The sequence below is a fragment of the Cottoperca gobio genome, chromosome 22 (genome assembly GCF_900634415.1).
Source record: "Cottoperca gobio chromosome 22, fCotGob3.1, whole genome shotgun sequence".
Taxonomy (NCBI): Eukaryota; Metazoa; Chordata; class Actinopteri; order Perciformes; family Bovichtidae; genus Cottoperca; species Cottoperca gobio.
This window is the reverse complement of record NC_041376.1, coordinates 7,006,928-7,034,321: the sequence shown is the minus strand read 5'-3', so window position 1 is coordinate 7,034,321 and position 27,394 is coordinate 7,006,928. Positions and strand designations below refer to the sequence as shown.

Sequence of the window (27,394 nt, the reverse complement as noted above, 5' to 3'; positions counted from 1 at the left end):
TGAAAATTGGTTATTGTACAAACTGTATAAACTATCTATTGAAGAAAACAAAAATGGTATGCCATTGAAAAAAATAAAAATAGTAAAATCTTTTCAGCCAAGAATAAATATTTGGAAATACAAGTTTATGTATGAAGATGTTGAACACCTGTGTTTGAGTTAACAGCAGCTATCACGCCACCTTGTGGTAGGAATTAGGCGGTGGCTCTCCATCTCGTCTGGTTTCACAATTTGTGTACGTTACAGCAACATAATAGTTTACATTACAAATAGTTCTTTATTAAATAAATTCAGAATTGAAAAAGGATCACAGCTGGTACAGAATCTGCAAGGAAATAAGGAGAGATGTTCTAATCTTCTGACTGTCCTGAGCTCGATTTCCAACAGGTAGTGTTTCAGTCTTCAGGGTGCACACTGACGCCTCTTTAGTCAGAAAGATCAGTCTATCCTTTAACGCCTTAAAAAAGGCAAAAATGTTTCGGGTAAAGAACTTTCATCTTATGCGGAAGAAAAACGCATGTAGTGTCTTTGTCCATCTTTTCAGTGTTTCCCAGTGAAACTTTCAGACACACACACACACACACACACACACACACGTTTCTCTTCAAAATTGGAAGTCTTGTTTGGAGCTCATGGACTCCCACATACTTATCGTTTTAATGTTTTCCAATTATGAGCAGCTTACCCTCCATCGACAGCACAGGCAAATCTACTATACTATTTTGTAACCATCCTGATTAATAACTTTTACAGTATGAAAACAATACGTACTCAAAGCCTCCTTAGAATCGGTATGAAATATGGATTTGGGACACAGTTACAGCATTGTGGCCCAATGCAGATGTTAAAATCATTTGTTCTTGAGCAAACCTTTACTTGTAATGATGTTATGGGATAACTGGTATTTTCACTTCAACACGGAGAACATTTTTCAAAAATAAAATAAAAACACTAAGTAAAAAATACTGTGAGCATCTAAATCAGGAAGACTTTCCACTGCCATCAGATAAAAAGTGTTTTCTGACTCCATAGAAAACCGAATAGTTTGTCAAACACGACATCCGGATCGCTAAAAAAAAAAACTACAGGAGTGTCAGTAAAAATTAATACCGTCCTCTCTTTCCACCATATCCTCCTTGGTTCCATTCTCCCCTTCCTCCACCACCACCTCTCCAACTTCCTCCCCCTCGTCCACCACCACGGCCTCCCCAGCCACCACCGCCTCCATCTTGTCTTTTTTGCCAGGGTGGCATCTCAGGAGGTGGAGCTTCTATCTCGGAGGGACGTCCTCCTCTGTCGGGGACTCTCCCCATCAGAATCTGCGGATAAAAGACAGATAAATGGTCGTCTCGGAAGAAAAACAAAAAGATCGGATTTAGGCCGTTTACTAGGAACGAGGAAAAGTTATTCTGTACCCTGTTGACAGCGCAAGCAGTGTTCTCCCTGCTGCTGCCGCTGCTGGTCTTCACCACGTTGCAGATGTCTTCTCTGGCAGCCAGCAGCTCGGCCATGTCCACTGTGGACTGCGGCCTCAGAGAGTGTCTCCTCGGCTGGTAGGCCCTAGCCATGCTGTCTACCTTTACCTAACAAACCACAGGCACACGCATAAGATAACAATCAGCTTCTAATGAAACCCAAATTGCTTTTCAGTTATCAGCTTTTACATAATTAATATTTCCCCCATAATTGTCATCAGTTTAGACTCCTTCTCCCCTCCCCCCGTGATGGAGGGAAAAAAAGAGTGTGCGATTGATATTTAAACGTGCCTTGGCTCTGTCTGACCAGCCAAATGACTGAACTGTGACGTCCAGCCGTTTGATCAGCATCCTGCGTCGACACTCGTACTCTGAAGACAGAGCTGCGTTTATGTTGTGCAACCTTTCCTGCAGAGATTAAAAGAAAGAAAAAAAAATGAAGCCAAGGAGAGTTCAATTATAAAACACTTTTACATTATACTAAAAATGACACCCAGCAACTAATATACAGATACAATAGTTCATATGTGATTAATTCCAGTTCATTACTTACCCATTGTTCACTGCATAGAGCTTTCTTTAACACCGGGTTCCCAATGCAGCCATTTGGAAGATCTTTAAGCACTTTATCAACCTACAATGACACACAGGGTTTGATAAATTAGCACAACACAAAAGGAAGGAACAACAATGAAGCTGTCATCTAAAATAGCACAATACAACACATGAACAAGTGCAACTCAATGTATGCCTACAAGTCAAGTGTGTTGGCCGTTATATGACTGTAAAACAATTCAAAGTAAAGACAATCAAAAAGGAAAGACTCCATAGTGTTACCGTTCCTGCCCCTGAAAACAAATCATTTTAAATGCTAGAGATTATTGCAAGCAAGACACATGGGAACATGGCCAGTTAAAAGTAAACATTGCAAATTAAATTAAAAAAATATACGTATTAATATGAAACCTATAAGGAAGTGCAAGGATGCCATGGTTTTGAATGCGTTTGCCATACGACACTGTTCAAACCAGTGTTAAAAGAATGCACAACAACAAAAACATTTGGCCCCGACATGAATGTACTTAAAATGGTATTAAATAGTCCCACCTCGTCTTGGACTTGGGACAAAACTGCTGCTGCGTCCTGTCCTCTGGGCTCTGGTAGATTCAGTGTTTCACAGATTGCCAGGAGCTCCTGACACACCGGACTCTCTTCTTGTTGTTTACGAGAGACTCCTCTGCTCTTCACAATCTGAGCTGCCTGGAGCTCAGAGCTTAGAAACACTGCATGAAAAGAAACACACAAATCATATCCTTAAATTACTCACTGACCACACACACATTTTGTAGCACAATGATTGGAATAAGCAGCAAGATTTGATTACATACAGACACATTTGAGATGATCTTTTTTATTCCGCACACTGCCCTTGAGAATTGCTGAAACGACTTCTTCATAAGGACAGTGCAACTCTTTAAGCAGACCACTCATCTCCAGCTGAAGACTGACCATCTCGTCTGGAGGGAGGACAGAGAGGAATCAGGTTGACAGTGAGAGATGAGACAACTTTTGAGCATCATAATCAGATGTGAATGGATGTGGGCTCACCTGGACCGGAAGTAATGCTCTCCTCCAGACCACACAGCGGCTGTAACCTGGATGCCAGCCACCGGCACAGCTCCACATACTCGGGAGAGGACAGGCCTCCCTCTGCAGCTCCGAGCAGCGCCTTCTCCTCCAGCAGAGGACCGTCGTATCTACAGGCGGAGAGAGAGGAGAGTCAAATCAGCAACCTTCAACCACCAGATGTAAATTAGAGGTAGTGTTTCAACCAGCTACTTCACAAGTTGCTAACCAGCCATTGCAGCCACTCTGCCTTTTATAAACAGAGACTGCGAACATAACGGGGACTGTTGTGGCTATATGCAAAGCTACCGCACCATGCTAACAGTACATTAGCTTACCCAAACTGCTCTAACGAGTCCAAAATGTCGCACTGCATCGCTGAATCCATGAGTTTTTTTTTTTTCAACCTGTTATTCTACTGAAAACATGACGGAGTTACGGACTCAACAGCATATACAGGTTTTGCACCCATTCATTTCTGCGTTGCTCATATTCCGCCTTGCTGTTCCGGTTATGTACGGGATCCGGAGTGAAACGTGCGACTTTAAATCTGTGGTTCCCCTGCGATGGTTCCGCCCCAGTACTACAACATGTAAAACTGCAATTTGAAAGTTTGACCCATGTTTTAGCAATAAAATGTGTTTGATTTTCAACTGTATTTATTGTGAAGAATGGCTCTGGTCAGTATGTGAAATTATTGATTGATTGTAATGTAATGGTTACGTGCTTTAGAAATGGTTTAAGAATTACACAGGTTGAAAGAGTTCTCTAAAATACTCACCTTAAATGCATTTTCTGGAGATACAACAAGGCAGATTTCCTGAAAAGGTGAATTTTTGAACATTTTTACCAGACACAAGCTATATTTTATGATCCCATCTCATGTTGAATGTAAAATAATCTAGGAAGTACAGTTATGGTAAATGTAATTGTTAAATAGCTCAAAGAGATCAAATGAAAATACATCAAATAGTGCTGAGAATGATCTAAATTAAATGAATTAACATAATGCACAATGAAGTTGTAAACGCTTGTTTAAGTTTTCATTCAAGGTTCACCAACAATTAGTTCATTTACACCACATAACATGCTGTATCTAGGTCAGAATATGAGAAATGTGTTATAGGATGCGAATGGACTTTGGTTAGACTAAGTTGTTTCTCTGTTGTTACTTACGCCAATTAAAATCACATTCTCCTTAAACACAATCACCAGTACATGTAATGTCTTGCCACCTCCTCGACGGCTTTGGAGTAGAGGCTCCAACTAATGATGATTTTCAATATCAATTTATCTTTTTTTTGTTGCAATTAACCATTAATAAATAGAGAAGAAAGCCCGTCACAATTTCCTAGAGCCCAAGGTGTCATCTTCAAATGTCTCGTTATGTCTGATCAACAATCCAAAAACATTTCCGGATTACAATGACATAAAACAGAGGAATAGCATATTATCACATTTGAGAAGCTGGAACCAAATAATGTTTGGCATGTATGCTTGCCTTAAACCCACACATTAATTGTTTATCAGAATTGTTGCAGATTAATTTTCTGTTAAAAGAGCAAATTGTTTCCACACAGTAGTACCGGCATGTCTTTGAAATGCAGAAGTATAATTTACTGGAGTTTTCATTCGTGACAGTTGATCTTCAAGTATTTACAAAAGAGGAAGGTTATTTAAATATTCCCCTAACTACAGTAAAGTTGATTTGTCTTCACAAAACTCATTATTATTCATTTTACAGAGATGGATTGATAAAAAAGAAAAAGAAAACACATTGAAGCCTACACAGCAAAAGATTAAAACTCACCATTTTATTATGATAATGTTATTTGATATGTCAAATTACAAGTGTATGATGTAACATAAAAACAGTTACAAACATATGTATGCATATTTACATTATATATTTATGAAAAGTAACGAGCTACATCTGTATAAAGAAAATACAACTATGACATGAGTTATTGGGACTATAAATCATATACTTGGTATTCTCGAACCATGATAAGAAAAACCTAGTGTAGAAACCAATAGAACCGAAACGATAGATGTTAAATTATAAAATGGAAACTAGGATGGACGTGAGGCACTTTTTTGAGGTTGTCAGGATGTGAAAGCCGATGGCATTAAGAAACTTCAAGAAAAAAAACAAGATGCACAGGAAAGAAATATGCACAAAGAGAGTGAAAGAAAGAAAAAAAGAAAGAAAACAGGCAGTGTTTACAGAATAGTTAAGAGTAGTACCATTTATACTGCAAGTTTCAAAACACAAATGTCTTCCACTATTTAGAACTAATCACATAAATGTTACATCAAGCGCTGTAAGATGAAAAAAAGCTTACATATAGTATCATCAGTGCACCAAAGCATCGGAGAATTGAAACATAACCACTCAACTGCTGTGAAAAGTAACCTTTTTAAAAACAATACACTGAAGAGAAACAGGTTTATATAGCTTTTTTCTTTTTTTAATCTACACAATGTCAAGAATGTACACTTGTATGCATTCCCAAAAGATATGCACAATTTTCCAAGATTGAAAGAGGATAAAAGACTAGCAGCAAAGTGGTTAAAACTGAAGTCTTATATAATGCAGGTCAAAAAAATATATATATTAAAGCAGACAGACACATGTTGCATATATAATACAGTACATGACAGGAAGTTGCACTGTGCTGGTTAATGCAGAATGAGAAGTGTTATTTCAGCATTCTCTACACTTTGTATAAATGCACGTCCTACATTTTGCTTCTCAGCCAGCAAGTTTTAATCAGGTTCATCAAACCTTGGTTCAGCTTGCAATAACGCAGGGCAATCCAATTACAATGGGAGAATATGACACAACCAAACATTTGGTTACACACCAACCCACACACACACACACACACACACACACACAGCCAGCACACTGAAAACCAACATACGCACGCACACAGTACACTCACACATACACACACTCACTCGTGGGCACACAAGAACGCACGTATATAGTGACACTCGCGCACCCACACACATGCACAAGTGTCCACTTCATCACACAGAGCAATCAAACATTTAAAAACTCACCGTCATGGTTATATGCTGTTGGAGAATTAGGGTTTAACAGTCGTTCATAGCTGATTTCCTCTGTCAACGTAATAAAATTAGTGATTGTATCTAGCAGCTTTATATGTATGTATGTATATATATATTTATATATCAAACTTTTGAAACAAGTGGACTGCCACTACTGTACCGTGTTAGCACTATCCTTCCTTCTACCGTACAAAACTAGAGAGAAACTCTATTAGAAGCTCAATAGTCATTTCCATCACAAACGCCCTCTACTTTTCAATGTGAAATAATACTAAAAGGTGACCTATGTACATAATGCTGTCAATTGAAGCTACAGTATATGCTGACAGCAACGATAAATACAGCTCTATCTTTAACATTTCAAAGACAAAAAAAAAAGCTGGGATTATTATCAGAACTTAAATATAGTGTTAAGTATTTACAGGTTGTTTGGAGTTTGGTACCACTGGTTGGGCATCTACATATACATATATGTATATATATATATATGTATGTGTATATATATATATACACATATATATATAGCGTTAAAGTGTCCTATCCCATCACTGACTCAGCCTGCACAGAGGTCAATGTGTTTCCCACGTTAGAAAGTTTGCATAGAAAGTAAAGGGAGCGTTAGTCGGGGCGGAATTAGGAAAATAAATGTTTCTCCTGTAATCCAGTCTTGGCGTGTAGGTGTTACTACATTATTTCTTTTAAACCAGGAGTGACAGGAGGTGAGAGGAGATGCATATCTGTTAGCAACAGCACATGGATGTTGTATCAAATCTGCAGTTAAAACACTAAAGGGGAATTACAAGTGGCACTCATTTCAAACATGCTAATGCCTTTAGTTAAATTATAATTGCATCAGTTATTGCAGCCGGACGTCCAAACTGAACTGTTATTACTGTTGGGAGTTTGTTGTTTGTTCGGACTAGTTTGAGTCAACAAGGGTTTTGTGACCAAACATGTTCAATTTATAACTGTTCTTCTCTTTTTGGGTGGGAAATGGGATTCAAACACAACTAGACTCCCTGTTTCCGACAAGATCTTAAAGAAGTAGTTTGACATTTTTGGGAATTAGGCTTAATTCCTTTCTTTTGTGAGAGTTAGCTAAGAAGATTGATACCGCCCTCATATTATAGCCAATTACATATGAAGCCAACAGCTGCTTCACTTAGCTTAGCATTAAGGCTGCAAACAGCTAACCTGGTAACAACATTCTCCTACCGCCACCAGTAAAGCTCACTATTTAACAAAGTGTAACAATGACAAAGTGCGGTTTTAAGGAGGGGTTGTGTGTGTGGGACTATTTCTTGGCTCGGCTCAGTGACCTCGTGGTGACAACAGGACTCCAGATAGTCACTGAGTCCATCCCAGAAATAGTCCCACCCGTGTCCCGCAGTAAAACTGCAAATTATCATTTTTACACTTTAGTTTTTGAACAAATTAAACAAATGAGATATAACATGTCAATCAGTAAACTTTACAAGTGCTGGTAGACAGAGTTTGTTACATTTGGACAGAGCCAAGGATAACCGTTTCCAGTTGTTATGCTAAGCTAACAAAAGACAGTTACAGATAAGACGCTTGAATTGATCTTCTCATCCAACCTTCGTGAAAAAAAAAAGAAAGCAGAGAAGCGAATTTCCCAAAATGTCGAACTGTTCCTTTAACAGTTCGATCGTCTCTTTGTTCAACAGACAAAGAAGCTTCGGGAAACAGGACGCTGTTACAAGCCAAAGCCTTAATCACATAGTCAGTGGTGACGTTACACGACACCAAATCAACAGTGCATATGAAGACCTATGCACACACGCAAACGCACACGCACGCACACACACACACACACACACACACATACATACATCACACCTGTATGTTTTTTTTTAATAGCTAAGATACTCAGCATTCCTGAAACAATGCATTCATTCATCCAGGGCCTGTTAGATGAAGACGTACGGAAGGAGTGGACCTTTTGAGGAACAAAGAAATACTACAGTTACACAGGATATGAGGGGGAAATAAAAAAGAAAACAAAAAGAAAAACTGATTCATGGGACAAACATGGAAATTTGGAGAGGGTGCTGCAACCAAAGCTTGGGAGAGCAGTGCTTTCAGGAGGGTTTCCCCCCCCCCCCAACGCTTAATTGAACGTTAAATTAGTCAAATATATGTACAGACTAAACATTTTTAATCTGAGGAATTCTAAATAAAAGAATAACCTAATTTAAGTGCCTCATCATTTAACCAAGGAGCACTGAAACCCCTTTACTCACCGAAACAAAACTTGCTGGTTGAGCAACATTTCAGCCTTTTGTTTAAAAAATAATTAGAAAATGAGCAGGAAAATAACAAATAAGAAACAAAAAACACCAATTTTACGACAGCAGTAAATAACTGGACTAAAACTGAAATTCACTGGAGTAAATGGAATTGTCATGTATTGGCTTCAAGAAGTTCTAATACTATTTTTCATGACGTTGGAAAAAAACCTATTTTGGGGAACATCGGCACGGTAAAGTCTTTGCCATCATTTCCCTTCTAATCACGGAATCGATCCCTTTATTTTTTGGAATGCAATCAAATGGTCTAAATCACCTCGGGGAAAGCGAGGTTATCATTTTAACGTCTTCTTATTGAATGTCAAAAAGCCATACCTAAAGCTGTACCTTCAAAAACAAGATGTTACCTTTTTGATTTTTTTTTTCCAACATTCGATGGAAAGGAAAAAAAACAAGGAATTTGGCGATACATCCACCACAGCAACATCTCTTAAATGTTAAAATTACACTACATATGGTGGTTAATGTACCACGAGAATTTGAGAGGGGTTACCTTTACTCGGGGGAATACCATTTCTAGTGCACTTTTCTCTGTCTAGTAATTACATTGTCAGCAAATGCTTAAGCCGTGAAGGAAAGGCCACTGTTACCCAACTGTAAATTCACAAAAAAGCAAGAACATATCCCTTTTAGCATACTCAAACAGCAAGTATTTTTTCTGAACGCAGAATAGTTTTGTTTTCTTTTTTTGTCATTAAGTTGTCGCTCTCTGTACAAAAGACAATTTCCTTCATAAAGTTACACATTTCTTGTAGTAGAGTTCTGACATTTGTGGCCTGGCTTTTGTCAATGCATGAGTGCGAATGTAAGAGATAGGGGTGTGTGCGTGTGTGTGTGTGTGTGTGTGTGTGTATGTGTGTATTGTGTGTGTGTGTACACAGGTGTGTTTAGTAACATCTCCAAGTCTATTAATCTTGACGCTGCCTCCTGCTCTTCTCCTCAGATTAAGCTCCTGAACTTAGCTTGATGCTCAGAGCTCCCACAAAGCATATGGTTTGTCCTCCACTGCTGCTTGTCGGCGACAAACACAAACTGAAATCTCCAAAAGCCCTCAGAGCTGGGGATCAACAACATATCACCCCGTCTGAGAGGGGAATGAAAAAAGGATGCCGGCTTTTTAATTTTCCGCTTTTATCCACTTCCTGTGTTAGCTAGCTTTGAGGGTGTCCCAGAGTCCGTTGTCGGGTCACCCCGCGGCCTTGTGCTTGCCCCCGCAGCAGCGACAGGCCTCGCCACAGTGGTGGCAGGCGCGCAGAGGCAGGTAGCAGCACATGCAGGGCGCGATGAAGGAGAGCGCCACCAGGGCCAGCCAGCGCAGGCAGAACTGCTCGTCAGATGTGTCACATGAGCAGGGGTCTGAGAAGTCGCCCTCGGAGTCGGACATGCAGTGGTACAGCATGCTCTCGGCGCACAGCATGCAGCTGACTTTGTGGATGCACTGCTTGATCGGGTCGGGGGCGTCTTGGCACTGCCCCCGCCAGTTGTCTTCGTGGTTGAACATCTCCCGACAGTAGATGCAGCGCGAACGCTCGCCGTCTTCTCGCCGCCGCCGGCCCTTCTTGGACTTGAGCAATGGCGAGGGCTGAGTCTTGATGGCTGTGTCCTTGCCCAGACCCAAACCCATACTTGTTCCAATGCCCATACCAGGGCCAGAGTGGGAGTCCCCACACGGGCCGTCGGGAAAGAGGTACTCGCACTTCTTACTGTCCAGTTTGTGGAAGGCGGTGGGGAAGTCCATGTCCTCGCGGTCGGCCTCCTGTTTCCACATGACAGGGTGGCGGTAGTCCTCATAGCCGCGGATGAGCACGTCTTTGCGTGGGTTGATGCGAACAATCTCCTCTTCGTCCATGTGAAAACTGACATGACGAGTCGACTTAAAGGAGACCTTAACAAGAGGACAAATTGAGAATTAGATACTTTGTTGCTGTAACTTAAGTAAATATAATACTTCACTCAGACAATTTTATTTCACTAGCTTCAATCTTGCACTCAAAGAATCCACCTTTTCGTAACAATCGGAAGTCATTTTTGAGAAACTTATAATTTGACTTGTGATGAAATGTGATTGTTTGCGTGGAGGAGACGCAGACCTGTGGAGGCAGGTAGCGGCGGTTGCTGGAAGGAAACTCGTCGAAGGGTTGGGCACGGACGTAGCAGCCCCTGAATGGCTCGGTGGAGACGACGTGGTTCAGGGGAGAGAAGGGCTCTTTCATTGGGGTACAGATGGAGGGAGGCTCATCACACACCTGGAGAAATACAGAAAGAAAGAAATCAAGTAAGTTTGATAGTTCATGAAAAGGAAATTGAAGAAAAACTGAAATACATCCCATGTTTCCCCTCAGAAGAGCGCGCGTACTTAAACACTTATAGGTATAAGTAAGTATAAGTATAAGTATAGGTTGAAGCTCTCAACATATTTTATTCTCACATCAACTGTCAAAAGCTTTTCTTGACCACAGCTGTTTTTGACTCCTGTGTGTGTGTTCCACTTGTAACCACCAGAGGGCATCCTGTGCCCACGCTTGGCCAAACGACTGTGCTGTGTGGCGATGACTCAAGGCCCTTCTGTTAAGAACTCCGAGTTCCCATCAGCCTTGCATGTGTTCCAACAAACATTTTTAACTGATGCAAAATCTACAAACACAGGCCTAAAAAGAAAAAGGAAGGCACTTGAAACATGCGAGGAAAAAAAAATGTTGGAAACCATGTGAGGCGGAACGAAGGCGAGCGAATATTCCTTCCACCTCACGCCAAACAACCTCACAATTACACGAGGGAAGCTCAATGTTGACATCAATCGGAAGGAGACGTCTATAAATAACATCTTGTGAATGCCACAGTCGGCATCAAACACACTTGAAAATATAAACAGCAAAAAAAAAAACGTATTTCTGGAAATAAATAGTTATAGATCCAATAGAAGTGGTCCAATACTTCAGTACTCATGGCAACAACATCAAAAGTGATGGCTATTCATGATTCATGTGTGCAGAGGTGATGAGAGATGGGGGAGGATTGTCAGTTATTACATCAAGAGCTGTGTGATGATATTTCATGTCCAGCATTATTTCAGCACAACCATCTGTATCATTCCTAGCTACATATGCAGATCACATGAAAATGAGCAGAACTTAAGCTGTGCCTTCTTTCTCAACGCAGTCTTAATGGATAAACTGTCTGAAAATGATCCAAATAACCAAAATAAAGGCTCTTCAAGGTTACATATCTCTTCAAGTCAACTCAGAGACACACAAACATGGACACACGCCGAGGTATCTTCACACGCACGAGTTCGATCCAACCATATTCAAGCCTTGTACACACTGGCTAGCTGTCCTTCTTTTCCCACACACACCCCGACCTCATCAAGGCAGGGTTAGTCCTCCTCTCTTCTCCTTCTCCCACCCTCTCTCTCTCCCTCTCTCTCTCTCTCTCCCTCTCTCTCTCTCTCTCTCTCTCTCTCTCTCTCTCCCTCTCTCTCTCTGCTCTGCGTGTGGAGGAGGCTGCTGGCTCTGGTTAGTCAGTGCCGTGTGTAAAGTAGCCCACGCCAGTGCTTTAACGCACAGCGGAAATCTGGTTTGCTCCCAGCTGCTGCTACAGTAATTACTGTCCTGTGGTTGCTAAGAGATGCTTCCTTTGACTTCTTTTTTTTCCCTCTCTTTCTCTTCTTTTTTTCCCTCTCTCTCTCCTCCGCGTACTCCCCCCCCCCCCCCCCTCTAGACTGCTAACACATGGTGTGTGCATGTGTGCGACTTTGCTCCCTCTTTGCCTCCAAACATACCAAGTGGTGTAACGCACATCCACAGCGTCTGCAGGGGAATGTGAGGAATAGGAGACAGTGGAGAGAGAGAGAGAGAAGAGAAAGAACAGAACAGGAAAAAATGACTTTGTGTGTGTGTGTGTGTGTGTGTGTGTGTGTGTGTGTGTGTAGAGAGAGAAATGGGAGAAAGAGAGCGAGAGGCCAAAGAGTCTGCCGAGGGAATGTCATAAACCAGCTCCAGCTGGAGAAATGCAGCACAGAACTTAAAACACCAGATGACAGCTGTGTGTGTATGTGGGAGAAAGAAAGAAAGGAGCGAGGGGTGGGGGGGTGAAATGGGAAACAGACTTGGGCTTCCTTTTAAAGCGCTTGCCTAAGCCCCACCATTCAAAGGCATGCGTGGGGGCCAATCTGGAGCTGAGCTGACCCTAGAGATGTGGCTGGGTGAGGGAGGAGAGGAGAGGAGGGGAGACGAGGGATGGAGGTGGTGGGAGCCAGGGGCAACCTGGCTCCACACCAACATCAGGGATCCATGCACTTCCGCCCTCAAAAGGCACAGGGGCTCAGGACAGGGAAGGCTGGGGTCGGACCACATACTGAAAACCTTCAGAACATGCTAGATCTCATGGAGAAGAAAAGATGATGTGCATGCTTCGGACGCTTGATCACAAACACTAAGTGATTTACGTCTGTTTGTATGTGTTTCTCACACTCCTTCAAAATAGGGATCGGCCACCATGAGTGGTGCTCATCTCTGTGTCTTGTTAACTTACAAACAAAGAAGCACAGCCAAGTTCCGGGCTACTCCCCATCTCCCTTTAACAAATGGTTCAACATTTTGGGAAATATGCTCATTAGCTTTGTTGCAGACAGTTAGATAAGAAGACTCTCATGTCTGTAGGCTAAATATAAATGTTATATATGTTTCCCCCTGTCTTTATGCTAAGCTAAGCTAACAGGCCTTCATATTTAACAGACGCGTATGAGAGTGCTATCAACTCTTATCTAACTCTCAGCAACAACAAAAAGAGCTAATAAACACATTTACAAAGATGTCAAACTATTCATTTAAAACGCTCTATTTCCTGGCTCCAAGGTGCTTTATGGAGCACTATGGAAACACACCAATCCAGAAGGTTTCTGGTCTGTGAGGGAGGCTGTAAAAGTCAACTGGCCAACAAAACCTCTGTGTACTAAACTGATAAGAGAAAACTTCCTGCCAGCGCTAAATTAGATGCGGATGTTTTCCTGTGGCATTCGAAAAAACCCACATTTTTCTTTGTACTAGCGGAAGGACTGTGGTGGTACTGAATAATTCCTGGCAGTGGGTCATCACAGCTGAGTAGGGTGTTGTGCAACCACGTTGTTTTTTCCTTCTTTTTTTCTTCTTCTTCTTCTTCTTTTTTTATTTTTTTCATAAATATGGGTAAAATATGTGACATGTGCATGTAGTGTGTGTTTCTGAGTGAGAGGAAGAATGTGGTAAGCTTGTGAAGGGCATACAAGTGGGTGCTGAGCCTCAGTGGGCAGGATGTGGGCGGAGGAGACCGTCTTGAACGCATGTACATTGACACACACACACACGGACAAGCCTGCTCACACATACACAAGTCAAACGCTTGTAGCAATGCAAGGCTATCATAAATTCCAGAAAATTCGAAGTACAAGAGATTCTTTTTTAAAAAGAGATCTGAATCTAATCAGGGAACTAAACAAGGCTTGATGGTGACCTCCCATGCTGAGGAGACCCTGGTGTCTCAACGAGGTCAATGCAGGACCCATCTCCTGCTTCTAAACTAAAGGCCAGAACACATTTCTATACTAGACACCATATACCTCCCCGAGCCTGTGTATGCTGTTGTATCATCTGCACGAACAGTGGCGGGACTTTTTGATGGGGTGTAAAGCGAAACACCTTGTTGTGTGCTGGTATTTGCTAGTTCTCTGGCTGCAGCACTTGCCGCTGGTTCACTTCTCTTTCTCTGTAGCCCAGGTCTCCGACCGCAACATTCGGATGCCAAATCACCATGGTGACACCCTCGGTGGCTCACTCACTGAACCTTGTGAACACCCCACCACCAGCCCCCCCCCCCCCCCCCCCTCCCTCCCGCTGCCCCCCCTCCCCCCCCCCCCTGCTGCCTAGCAACAGTGGTGCCATTGGATTTCCTGTATGTTCAGGCTGATTCCTTAAAGAGAAACTTTACCACAGGAAAGCGGCTCTCCCCTCCTTCTCACTCTTCTTCTGGTCCACATCGTACAGGATGTGAGACACTACGCAGGTCAAAGGTGATGACAGTCCTCTGACGAGTGCTAAAAACTAAGTCATGGGAGGTACAGTGTGGTTCAAGCATGTTGAACTTGAGGGACATTGTCAATAAACAGAATCAGCGATGCAATACAACAGCACAAAATGAATTCTTGTTGAGGCTACTATTTGAGTTCTTTGTGTGTTGTCTCAATTCCTTAGTATGTTTTGAAGGTTACCAAACCCTACCAGAAACAGTGTCAACAGTAATTAATTCTAAGTTTCACAAAAGGTAGCGCCTAATGCAGGACAGTTGTCGATCAGTGTAAGCGTGCATTACAAGAACTGCCCTTCCTTCAGCGAATGTGTCTTTTCACCTACTTTGCTATCAGAAGCACAGGTGACAGATGTCCCTGTAACGGGCCCGATATCTAAAACAAATGAACATGGGCGTGTAGACTTGAACTATATACCTGCTGCCTTTCTCCGCTGAAGAGCAACGAGGCTTTCTTAACCACACATGTCGACAGTCAATAGAGTGCCACATGTCAAGGAAATATATACAACTCTTAACATAACGCACCTTAACAGTTCTCAAGCTGTCAACAAAAAGAGGCCCAGCTCATGAAGAAACACATTCACTTTGGAGAACGGTGAAATTACACAGCATTTTTTGCCAACCTGCCTTTGAACAACCAGCTCCTGAGGCAATAGTTATTATATCGGCATCAATTGTAACAAGAGTGACAGCTACCAAGTTAGATTGATAGAGACAGCTAAGCCTGCTCCAGCACATTCGCTGGCTAACACCCAGCTCCACCTCAGGGTCTGGCTGGCACTGGTTAAACACCTGTAAATCTCCAAGAACAACTGTTAGAAAACAAAGGCAGGTGTCAGCGCCTGGGTGGGACACATCAGGGCTCAAACATATGGCTTGGCTCAGGTTCGAGCTATGTCCTGCTTTCGTTCTAATAGTTAGGGAGCGCAACTTTATAAAAACCTACCGAAGGTGCACTTTAACACGATCATCGTTTATTCCCAACTCCGTGACACGAGGATGTTTAATCCCAAAAGAATTAATCTTAGTTTTTGTGTGTTTCACTCATAAAATAAATTGCTCAACACACATTCACAGAGAAATGCTCCTCGAACTCAGCAAGAGAAGCATTTATATTACAGTTGTATATGTTTCATGGCTTTAAATCTCACTCACCGGTAGTCCATCCTCGGGAGTATCCCCTTCCCCAAACGGCCGAAAACCTGAAACAGAGAAGGAAAAAAACCCAGAGGGGAAAAAGGATTAGAGGCCCGACTCCATCGCTTTACACGCTCAAACCAATACAGACACGGTTACATTTAAATAAGCAACTACAGGCTTGTAAAGTACTAACAGCACACATATGTGACATATACATTCTCACCCACCAATGGTATTATCAACGTGCAGGTTTAATGTACTTAACCAAGCCGGTACATACACATAGCACTATCTTTAGTGTCAATTACTACAATTGGTTGACAAATACAAGGAAAGACTTGTTTTTGGAACGTAACCTCAGCAGTGAAAGGTGCAACGGACTCGTCTGACTTCCTTGTGCTATTTTCAAACCTTAGCGTCGTAAGAATACGTGTCATTCATTTTGTATTTATCCAAACCATTCCACTCTCAATGTACGACGTCTCCTCTACAGAGCATGTTCGAGCCAACAGATTTACATTGCTGATTCTTGTCAGGCCAGGAAAGGACAAGACTTCTGCTTTCCTCTGACTGTAGCCTAATGGGGAAATGAAAGCTGCTTTGTGTCAGTGGGGCACACAGAAGTTAATGAAATATGCATGTCTAGAATAATGTAACCCCGACCTCGGCTAAAACCCCCAATGTGCTATTTCCGCATCCAAAACACCTCGTCTGCCAATGCAGGAGTCAGAGCTTATGTTTCAGGTATCAGGGCGACCGTGTTACAGCTTTTCATTACCACAGAGGAGGAAACTGTGGAGGGTGGAACCCGAGGAAAGACACTTGCGTTACTAATATTGTTGACACAAAATGCTGTTTTTTCTACTAACATTAACTGTTAAAGGACATTTTAAGAGGATAATCTAAGAAAAAAGATTAAATTTCTGCATGATAAGCAGTGTAGTGACAGACACTAGTAGTTCAGGTCAGTATGCGGTGTGTTATATGATTAAGATGAAGAAGAAAGTACTATTTAGTATAATTATCACTTTACAGGCACTGGTATTCAGACTAGTTGTAATTGTACCCGGCCTTAGTAAATACAGTGTACGGTCTAAAGAAAGCAAACCTGGATAAAAGAAAACACGGGTAAAGAAACTTAATAGAAGAGAAAATGGTTGAGGCTACGGTCTTGGCAATGTCGCAGAAAACAGGGATTAAACCATTTCCACTGGGATGAAGGGAAAACTGTTTGTACCTGGGGCATCAAGAGGTTCTTTTTAAAAACTTAGGTTCACTTAATTAGGATCACTGAGGCCTCATTTGAAGCACTGAGGCATCAGTCTGTCTGCTGCATTCAGTGTGTGTGTGTGGGGGGGGGGGGGGACAGCAACACAGAGGACAGAAGTCCTCACTGGGCTTGTGTTAGACCCAGTCTGTCAATCTGTCTGTCTGTCCCTCTCTGCATCACATGGAGAAAGGTGTTTGTGTCTGCGTGTCTGTATGCATTTCTCCACTACAGAGAGAAAGAGGCTTCCTGCAGCACGACTCTGGCAGTGCTGGGCCGCGAAGCTGCCTGAGCCATGTGCCCAGCGTTGCCATGGCAACAGAGGACTGCAAGACTGATACACACACGTGCGCACACATACAGGCAAAACATATTCTCTCTCTCTCTCTCTCTCTCTCTCTCCCCCCCCCCCCCCCACACACACACACACACACATTCATGCAGCAGTCCAGCAGCACAACGATGCAACAGGAATACAGAAGAACCTGCCTGCCTGAGCTGAAGAGAGGCATTACACAACACTGGCAGAATACAGAAGATGCCAGGAGAGAAAGGAGAGCGGAGGGAGGAGAGGACAGAGAAGTGCAGGACAGAGAGAGAGAGAGAGAGAAGTGCAGGCACCGGGGAGATGGAGCTCACCATCACCTGCTGTAGCTGACATTCACAGGAAAGAGTTGAAGCACTTACAAGCAGACAGACCGTACAGCCTCTGGGTGAGGTGAGGGGAATGTGTCTAATCACACTGACCAGCTCTCAGACATGTTCAACCTTCCTCCCAAAGCATTCATGTTATGTCATGTGAACTAGGGATTCAACTAAGTATTATTTTCATTCAGAATAACTTCTCAATTAATCGTTTGGTCTATAAAATGTGAGAAAATAGTGAAAAACATTCATATTGCTTAATGTCTGACCAACACTCCAAAATCCAAAAATAGTCATTGAGGAAAGCCACAAAGAAACATTTATATTTGAGGAACTATTTGCTGGAAGTAGTAATTTTGGGGAATGTTTGCTTAGAAATTGATTATTAAAATACATCTTCTGTCAATCGTCTTATAAAGTTTAGTAAAACAGTAAAACTAACTCTCCGATATAACATCCTCTCACTAATATAGCGTCACGTTAACAGCAATCCATAACTCTTTGTATTGATTCACAGGCAACGCTATTCTCAAAACCAACCCCACAGTTGTTGCCCGTGCTTACGTTTTACCTTGACTCTGTGTGGACTCGTGCCCAGGAAGTACAAATCTCAGATAAACGCTTGTGGGCAAGAGCCGACTGATGCCTGGTCGTGATAAGCCTTTACGATATGTTCTGCTGTACCTCCTCTATGCTCCCCAGGGTTTCCAGGTCTAGAGAGTAAAAGAGATTATAGCTCCCCAGCCAGCCTCTTGTGTAACATGGGGCTGGGTAGCAGATTGCTGAGCTGGCGATTCTCTTGCTAATTGGATGACTTTGCAACCTCTGACACTGTACTGAAAAATATTGCTTATCAGGACCCAAAGCTGCTAACTAAACTCAGAGACCCAGCTCCACCCAAGTGTAATATCTAGTTTAGCTTTATTTAGTTGAATGTAGAAATGCCACACTGAACACAGACAGACTAAACCTTACCCTTTTTTGACCAGACTAGTCAGTGCTCACACTTCAGCAGCACAAAAGCCCAACCTGGTCAAGTTTCTTCTGACTAAAGCTCTGCCCCCGTCTCAGGTTGCCACCCATTCTGTGTGTCCCGACTCCTGCCCCTACCTCTTTCTTACCCGCGCTCCCTCCCCTTGTCCTATATCGCCCACTGTGTTGCCCTGCCAGTCTCTACAGGAAGTGGGGAGTTTATCTGTGCAGCTGGCACTGATAAGATAACGCAGGAGGGGTCATGCTTGGGTGAGTGAGCAGGTAGCAGTGGGGGGAAGTCATCAACGCTAATCAACGCTATGCATCTCTCCTAGAACAGATGCTAGGTCAGCCATTACAAGCCAATGACAAACACAGGCTGTAGACACCCGCTTACAGAACGCATGCCATGTTCATACACATACGCCCGTATCATTTCACACGTACTGGACGGCTGCCAACACACATAGTATAATGCAGCCTCTGAGAGGGAATTCCAAACAAACCTGGTGTTTTGTTTTTGAACTCCAAAAACACACGCATGCACCATTAACAACCCCCAAACAAACACACACACACACACACACACACACACCTTGGTTGATGTCCTCAATGGCCCGACGTATGCCCCGGTCAAAAGCACGGGCGTCAGCAGGGCTCTGGAAAGTCAGCCCGAACTTCTTGTTGTTGATCCTCCAGTGGTGGAAGATGGGGTTGACCTTGTTGTATACTAGGTCTTTCTGCAGGACACACTCCAGCACCACCTGACAAGACAACACACACACACGCACACAGAGTTTGAGAGTGAAACAAGGCGTGTTAGCTAAAGTTAGTGTACAGACTGGCAGCTGCATCATTTCAAAGGTTTAATGATGAAACTCTCTGGGGAACACACATGTAAGTCCTTCATCTTCCTCCTCATCCTAACTTGTTTAAATGTGCCTCATTCAATCATTCCACAGCAGCATTAGTAAGGGAACAGAGAGAACGAGATTGAGGCCTGCATCTGGAACTACACATAACTCCAGAGTTTCTAAAAATAGAAAAAGAAAATAAGAATCCTCCCAAACCCAATAATTTCACATACTTCTTTTTGGATAATTTGTAAAACACATTCTAAATGGTGGGGTTTTCATTACAGATGATGATAAAGTTGGACAGCATTGGTGGTGGCAGAAGGGGGGTGGGGGTGGGGGGGGTATGTTTTGGACCCAGGCAGCCCAAGTGTGTGGCGGAGAGAGACTGTGTTTCCAAAGCCTATTATTAATCAGGGCTACTGGGCCGCCTCCCGGCCTTCCTCTAGGCAGATTAAATGAAATGAGAGACGGCCATTACAGTCTTTGAGGTTTTTTTACAGGCGTGCAAGAGAGGTGGCTTAATGGGGTGTGAATGTGTGAGCGTGCTCATGGTGATCTGCGTGAGAGAATGCGTGAGCACAGGAGCTGGTGTGATGAAAAGCTCAATGACCCAAGTGCTACACTGTGCATCTTCGCAGTGCAAGTGCCTTGTCAGAGGATAACGGAAACAAACCAATACTCGTCTAGTGAAAGCAGATGGCACCGTTGCTCGTCGATCTGGACGGCAGTCAACGCGCACGCTTTAAGAGGTTGATACGTGGCAGCTGTACGTGAAGTTGGTGCTATGTGTGTCAGAGAGGGTGCACGCACATCTACATTTCGTTCTGAATGTCTGAGCGGGAGATGCTTTTTGCACTCCCTGATTCAGGTTGCAAGTGTCCCGCAACATTACATTTCTCACAATACCCATCCTCATGTCACTGTTTCATACATGCCTTCCCAAGAAAAGCAGGGGCAAAGGTTAAGCCTGTGTGTTTACCCAGAGCCAGTGGATGAGGGGAGGGAAGAAGAAAGGGATGGATGTGAGGAGGATCGGGTTGGGGGGAGACGGGAGACGGGAGGTGGGAGGGGGGGGGGGGGGGGCCTCTGGGGCTGATTGTAGAGGCGAGACTGAATGGAGCCGGAGCAGGTAAGGTGAGCGCACAGCGAGGAGGAAGTATCACGGTTGCATGGAAGGACGATACTTAACACCGCATTCCACACTGTGCTCAGAGAAAAGAGAGGAGGAGGAGCCACCGCGGCAGAAACGGAACAGAGGCTGGAGATGTTAGAGGAGAGGGACGGAGACAGAGACAGACGGAGGTGAGACGTGCAGAGAGTAGTGAAGAGATAGCGTGAGAGCGGAAACGGGGGACGGTAGAGAGACTACGTTTGCATGCATACAAGGAACCAAGTGGGAGAAATCAGGCTGCAATCTAAGAACACTGCCTTTGCTTCCTTGTAATAACCATTTAAAGTTAAATATAAATAAAAGGATATATTAGAATCTTGGAATTAAATGTTTTTGAGCATTTAAAAATGATTTGCTGTGCGTCAGAAATATAGCTAAAAAAGCATGAAAGATGGCATCCAATAATAATCAAGCACTCCGTTGTAAAGGCTTACTAAGAGGCTGGTTGAAAATTACGTTTTTTCCATTATTTCAAGAATTTCTAGCTAAAAAAAGCATATTTTGCTAGCAAATATAAGTCAAAACAACCAAGTGACAAGGTTAACAGTAAAAACAAATAACTGTATCAAAGGGGCCCTTGCCCGACGGCAAAGCCTTTTAGAGTAAGCCTGGACTACACCACATTCACAGCTGTATCAATCAGAGGGTGTCACAGACGATGAACGTCAGGAGGCGAGGTGAGAGCTTAGCCAGAGATTTGTCATAATCCGAGAGCCAGTATGGTAAGTAATCATCAACCAATTAGATCTGTAGTTTTTAAGAGAGTCAGAGAATGAGAGTCGAGGAGAGAGGGAGGGGGCAAGGAGGAGAGTGATTGGTAGCTATATGGAGAGCCAGCTGAGTCATCACCAGTACACTCTGTGCCGCATCACTGCGCTTATAGACAGATCCCCTCCACCTCTTCCGTCTCCCGTCTATCTGGCTCCACCTCTGTTTCCTGCTCTTTGACTACACACATCTCTTTCTCTGATTCCGCTCATATCTTATGCACCCCAATCACCTCATTTCTACCAGCCAGAATCGTGCCTTTGTGATTTCAAAATAACTGCATCTCTGATCTGTTTCTTCCTCTATCTAGCTCAAGTTCCTATCGGGGATGGGAGATGTCGTTGTGCTCTTCTATTCTGTCCATTTCTGGCTGAATTAAAACACTGAAATGATATCCCTTAAGACAATGAAAAAATGGAGCAGTATTTCCTTTTTCTGGGTTTTAGACATAACAAAGAATTGTGTACATTTGAGTTAAATGCATAAATCTGGAGAGCTAAAATAAGAGGTTAGATCTATGAAGAACTGTGTGCTCTTGTTAACAATGTTATGCTCTATAACCAATTTAATCATAAACACATTGGTTGTATAGATGTACAAATGTAACTCACTGCCTAACCCACCTCACACTCACACACACACACACACAAACATACATACACACTGTTATGTGCCGTCTGCCTTATTTATCTGCGGAGATGATTCTGTGGATGCATGCACCTTTGTTTCCCTATTGTGTATGTTAATGAGGGTGTGTGACCCCCCCCGGCCCTTGATTGGCTGCAGCGATACTTCTCCTCCCACCTGATGAAGACTGAGTTGAGATTGGCAATTGGTCCAATAAAATTAATAAATATATTTTATTTACCATAACCATCTGGCTTTATGATACTCCCTTGCCGAGCCGGGTCGTAACACACACACACACACACACACTACACACATACAGACATTTAGGCTGCCCACTTTCTACGTAGAACTTTGCACACATATCTCTTTATTATTCTGTATATTGTATGTACATAGTGTATATTTTCTTATTTATATATCGAGTTTTGTTGTAGAAAAGAAATATCACACCCACAAAGCATGGTAGGCTAAACGAGATTTAGTCCTTTAAAGATGGGTCGCTGCTGAATGAGGCACTGAGGATAGTCCTCCCCGGTTTACCTGTCGCTGTCCCTGCCCTCAGGGAGGGAGGGTGCCACGAATCCACGGCCCCCGGGGCCTTTCAAAGCCGACCTAGAGCCGATCGCAGTGCACTGCAGCTCCCGGCGAGGGCCAGCCCGCCCGCCCATTGAGAAGTGTAAAAAAATATTTTTGGTTCATCTGAAACTGTGGCGGGATAATTTAGACCATGTCGGGGCCACCACAGTCTAGGTAATTAATGGGAAACACTGAATCAGACCAAACAGCCTTTTAAACATTCAGAGGCTCTTCCCCCTCTCATTTTTTCTGTTTTTCACATCACTTATACAACATAATTATAGTCTTTCATTTACCTCTGAAATCAAAACACTGACGTTACTGTTTTAGACAATACCGTGGTAACAAGTATTGATATTGCCCTGCGTTGTTTTCCGACAATGGCTAACATATTGTTATGTGGTTTTCTCTGTTGCTGTTGTTTTCATCTCACTCATCACTCTGCCTATCCTCTTCCGATGCCCTCAGACTGTCGGTAGCACTGTGGTTGACGCCAACACCATGGCACTGGGTGGCATCCCGACAGACCTACATATGGCTGGGTGTTTGTTGTGGTGGCTGGGGGTAGACTCTGGCGGCGATAGGGGTGTTTTTTACCACATCCCAGAACAGTTGCCGGGGTCTCTGAGCCATGTCTATAAGCCGTCTGAACAACAGCATTCCCGTCACACCCTTTCCTGTGCCACACACACACTTGGATAGCAGTGCATAAAACACAAAACATGCTGTAAACACAAAACACACATAAAATGTGATCAGTCAAAGAAGAAAAAAGAAAAAGGTGATTTAGACGGCGTGCTATAACAAGCCTCTAATGTTGGATCATCAGGAACCACCCGAGTCTGAGCATCATGGTGGCCTCATCGGTCTCCTGACATATGACAGACAGTTCTCTCTCTCTCACACACTCACAGACGCAGATTTACACTCTCATTACCGCAGACCAGGATTATCCCAGAGCATCTACTGGATCTGCTTTAGATCTACAACACAGAATGAGACTGTGACAAGAAGATCATGAGCTTTACATCAAAAGCCATAAGGATTAGAACTACAACGTACAACTTGATCTTGCGAAGCCTCATTGTTACTTTATGAGGAAACTGAATGACCACGCACTTTGCAGGTTACGTGTTTATATGTGTACATGGTGCCAAAAGAATCAAACTATTTAACACGTAAGCAGACATTATTAATGCGTGAGCTCACCAATCTGTGAATGAAGCCCCGATCTATTGCAACTACTGACATTTTGAATTTAAAGGTTTGATTCTGTAATTGTTGATGAGCGAGACATATTATTTTATATAGATTTTTATTTTGTTGAATTTGAAATCAGCCATGGCACTCTAATCATATTGTGTTGCTACAGACCCAGCTGCGTTCACCTCAAAATACAACGACCGCAAAAAGTTTGGACGGAAAATGTGCCATTGCATCCTTTACGTCCCACATCAAGAAAAAGGAAATGCTCATAAAAAGGTAGGTAAATACTTGTGTACTCATGGAAAACCGGAGTGAGTGTGAATTTCCAGCCCCTGTTCCATCATTTAAGTCTCTTCCGAGCTCTTTGTGTGTTTCCCACATCCCTCATCCCACATTCTCTTCTCCTGAGTAATCTGCCCTTCTCCTGATGATATCATCATGCATCACAGCATCACGCAGTTTGCTCCTATTTTCAGATACCTGCGCCATGGAGGAAAGCCAAACAACCACTTCCTGTGTGTGAGTGTGTGTGTGTGTGAGTGAGACACAGAGGGGGGGGGGGGGGTCTGGGAAAGGGGGGGCTCAGGATGATCTCATCCAAGAGAATGCACCATCTCTGGTTTGTGCACCTGAATGTGCATGAAAGAGAGGGACTGAATGACGGAGAATGTAAACACATCACCTAGCTAGTTACATGTAAAGTATTAATATGAATGTATGCAGCGTAGCACAACCGAATACATTTTCCCATTATGAGCGAGAGGGTCCCTTACCAATTTGTCTTTGAGCCTCTCGCCCTTGATGTGAAATTCCACAGCGGTGGGGCTGAGGCTGGGGCTGGGGCTGGGACTAGGACTGGAGCTACAGGGGCTGAGGTTGCTGCTGCTTCCTCCGCTGCCTCCACTGTGGATGCTGCCGCTGTCCTCCGCCCTGCTGACCTTATAGACGGTGACACAGCTAAGGCCTCCGCCCCCCAGGGGAAGCCACCCACCACTGGAGTCATCCCGAGTCATGACCACTGCTCTCACACGCGCATAACTGTCACTGTGGAGGAGGAAAGGAAGGAAAGGAAGGAGAGGAAGGGAGTAAGACAAGGAGGGTGGAGGAAATGAGAAGGGCAAGAGCAGAAGGAAAATAATGCTTTTAGTGAACATGATCAGCAGTAATGAGCATTTAAACACTTTCGGGGTCTTTTCCTTGAGGGTCGTTTCAGGTGACCTTTAATAGCACTTGGATTAAAAACATCATCAGAAGTAGACAGCCTACATTAAATATCAGCCCACATGATTCAGATGATCCGCAGCATAAACAAGTCGTAGTACAGTACACGTAGCCTACACACAAAGGTTATTGAATGTGTAGTGAGGAACACACCATACAGACATACAGACAACATGAAGCAAAGAGATGGGTCTAAAATGTCTACATCCCATTTGTCCAACAAGAGTTTAAAGAGTTCACCACATGCCACTAGAACTACTCGGATACAGGGTGGTGTCAGAAGCCAATACAAACAACAAGCTAGCCTAAACAAATCAGCAACAAAGCTAAAAATAGAATGTGAAGGAGCAACGTCCAGGATTCAACTTTGGATTAAATGTATAGTGTGGTTTTAGTGCATGACATAACAGACTACTGGCTAAGATTTCTAAAGTCTGAAGCCGTCAGTGTATGTTTAACCTCGGCCAGAGGGTGACTGACCATGTGGCCAAGTTCAGACTTCGGCTACTGCTGATTTCCAACCTTTCCCCTAAGCAGGTGGTTTCAAACTAGACAACGCATGACAGGGGCTCCAGCTCACATCAACCTCTTTCCGATGATACTGCCGTTACTCGTCTCACTCATCTTGCTCATGTTATCCAGCAGCGCTTCCAATCACGGAAACGTAATACATTGTGAGGCAGTTATCTACGATACATTTATTATTAGTCTTAACTGAAGGAAACACAATGTGGTTTTTTTTTTACAAAGCAGGAATGAAACGTAGGGGATGGTTCTTCACTGTATTATAAAAGGCTTGAAGTTTCAGTGGTTTACACACAGCTGACATGAGGGTGTGTACAAAAATGCATCACGCTTCAGGTTTTTTCAGACACACGGCGACATCATGCTTTATCATTCAAATGTCCAACAGCCACAAACTGGAATAAGGCTGGACTGCCATCTAGTATAATAATCCAAATATAAAAAGTCAGTAGTTAAGAAAGGACCTCTGCTATTATATCACAACTAATTGTATTGCTATATTGGTCCAATCGCCATACTCTGATACTGACTATCAATTATACATTAATTACCCCTCATTCCATTTCTTTCTCTCCCTCTTCACCTCCTTTGCCTCTCTGTCCCTCCACTTAGAGTCAGATGTTTCCCTGATTAGATAACACAGACTGCACTGGGCCACCGGAAATGACAAAGGTCAGGGTGTGCTGAGGGCAGCATTTTGCAGAAACTCCTGGTAACATATTAAAGACTGCGGAGAGAGCTGACAGAAACGGGCGAAGAGATTGAAGAATGTGACTGCCGGATGTCTTCCTGTGACACATTGCTCTCTGGCCGACGTCCAGATTGACCAATGAAGATGACATCACAGGGTCTGAAATGTTTTTTAAAGAATTGATCTGATAGTGACCAAATACGAAGCAGTGATTAAGGGAGAGAAATGTCATAAAGTAGTTGCTGCTCTAAAAGAAGAACGGCTGCGTCCTCCCCCATACTGCATCTCCTCTGTAAATCTTGGCCTCCTCCATAAGGCTAACCTTTGCCCTCGTGCCTTCCACACCCTTGGCAAACCGCAGTGCCCAGGTTATTGGTTAGTAATTAATCCAAGAGCCAGTGAGCATTAAATCTGAAGTTATCTTTTGTCTTCATGTGAACGCTTTGATATCCTGGCACCTGGTAATAGTTGACCAAAGTTCCCTCGAAGGATTGATGAGCATGATAAATATAGGTAACAGAAAACAGAAAAATCACACACTTCATTCTGGCCAATTCTGGTCTGTTCAGACACACAGACACAAAGCACATAGGACTAAAGACTGCATTCATTTCTAACAATGTTTTGAACTTCATTGCCACATATCGTTCTCCTAACTAACTAAAACCAATGTAAGTGTCTTTAAAGTGGCTGTAATCCATATTTTTAGAATAACAATGTATGACAGGTGAAAGGGGTCGCTGGTAGGAATGAAGCCGCAGAGAACTCTCGTCCGAGGCTGAAGCTCCCCTCGGCTTTTCAGGGCTTTATAGTGAGTTTCAGCTCCTTGTTCTGCTGTCTGGTGCATAACTTTGCTGTTTTGGTTCACTCTCACGGCTCTCATAGGTGTCCTTTTTCAGCCACAGCCGGCTGCTGTTTTCAGCAAAAAAGCTCTGATGAATCCCACCGTACACTACCTGCTCAGCACCAAGCGACATACAGACGCAGTAAGCGACTAGCCAGTGAACATAGCATTTACCAACTAAAGAGCTAGTTATCTCCCTCAGGAAATGGTAGAGACCCAAAACAGAGTTAAAACAGTGAATACTAGACTGACCTTCATCAGGTGGCGAGAAACACGACACCAAGTGAATAATTATGTTGCTCCGTAACT

The 27,394-nt window shown here is 43.3% G+C and overlaps 2 protein-coding genes across 2 annotated transcripts in view; both read right to left on the bottom strand.

The window, feature by feature from the left end:
• Nucleotides 1-257: 257 nt before the first annotated feature.
• fam98b (family with sequence similarity 98 member B) lies at nucleotides 258-3,644 on the bottom strand. Its single transcript, XM_029460410.1, has 8 exons — nucleotides 3,440-3,644; nucleotides 3,084-3,232; nucleotides 2,864-2,992; nucleotides 2,583-2,758; nucleotides 2,029-2,109; nucleotides 1,767-1,883; nucleotides 1,416-1,583; nucleotides 258-1,319 (listed from the first exon to the last, which is right to left on the bottom strand). Exons 1-8 carry the CDS (start codon nucleotides 3,487-3,489, stop codon nucleotides 1,104-1,106), a joined length of 1,086 nt encoding a protein of 361 aa, XP_029316270.1. The 5' UTR covers nucleotides 3,490-3,644; the 3' UTR covers nucleotides 258-1,103.
• A 1,251-nt stretch (nucleotides 3,645-4,895) lies between these two features.
• Nucleotides 4,896-27,394, bottom strand: part of spred1 (sprouty related EVH1 domain containing 1) — a 32,296-nt gene continuing 9,797 nt past the window's right edge. The window contains exons 2-6 of the mRNA XM_029460561.1: nucleotides 24,578-24,848; nucleotides 19,192-19,360; nucleotides 15,728-15,774; nucleotides 10,600-10,755; nucleotides 4,896-10,394 (exon numbers count right to left, since the gene is read on the bottom strand). Coding sequence (XP_029316421.1) covers nucleotides 9,696-10,394; nucleotides 10,600-10,755; nucleotides 15,728-15,774; nucleotides 19,192-19,360; nucleotides 24,578-24,848 — 1,342 coding nt within the window. The 3' untranslated portion in view covers nucleotides 4,896-9,695. The remainder of the gene's footprint in view (nucleotides 10,395-10,599; nucleotides 10,756-15,727; nucleotides 15,775-19,191; nucleotides 19,361-24,577; nucleotides 24,849-27,394) is intronic.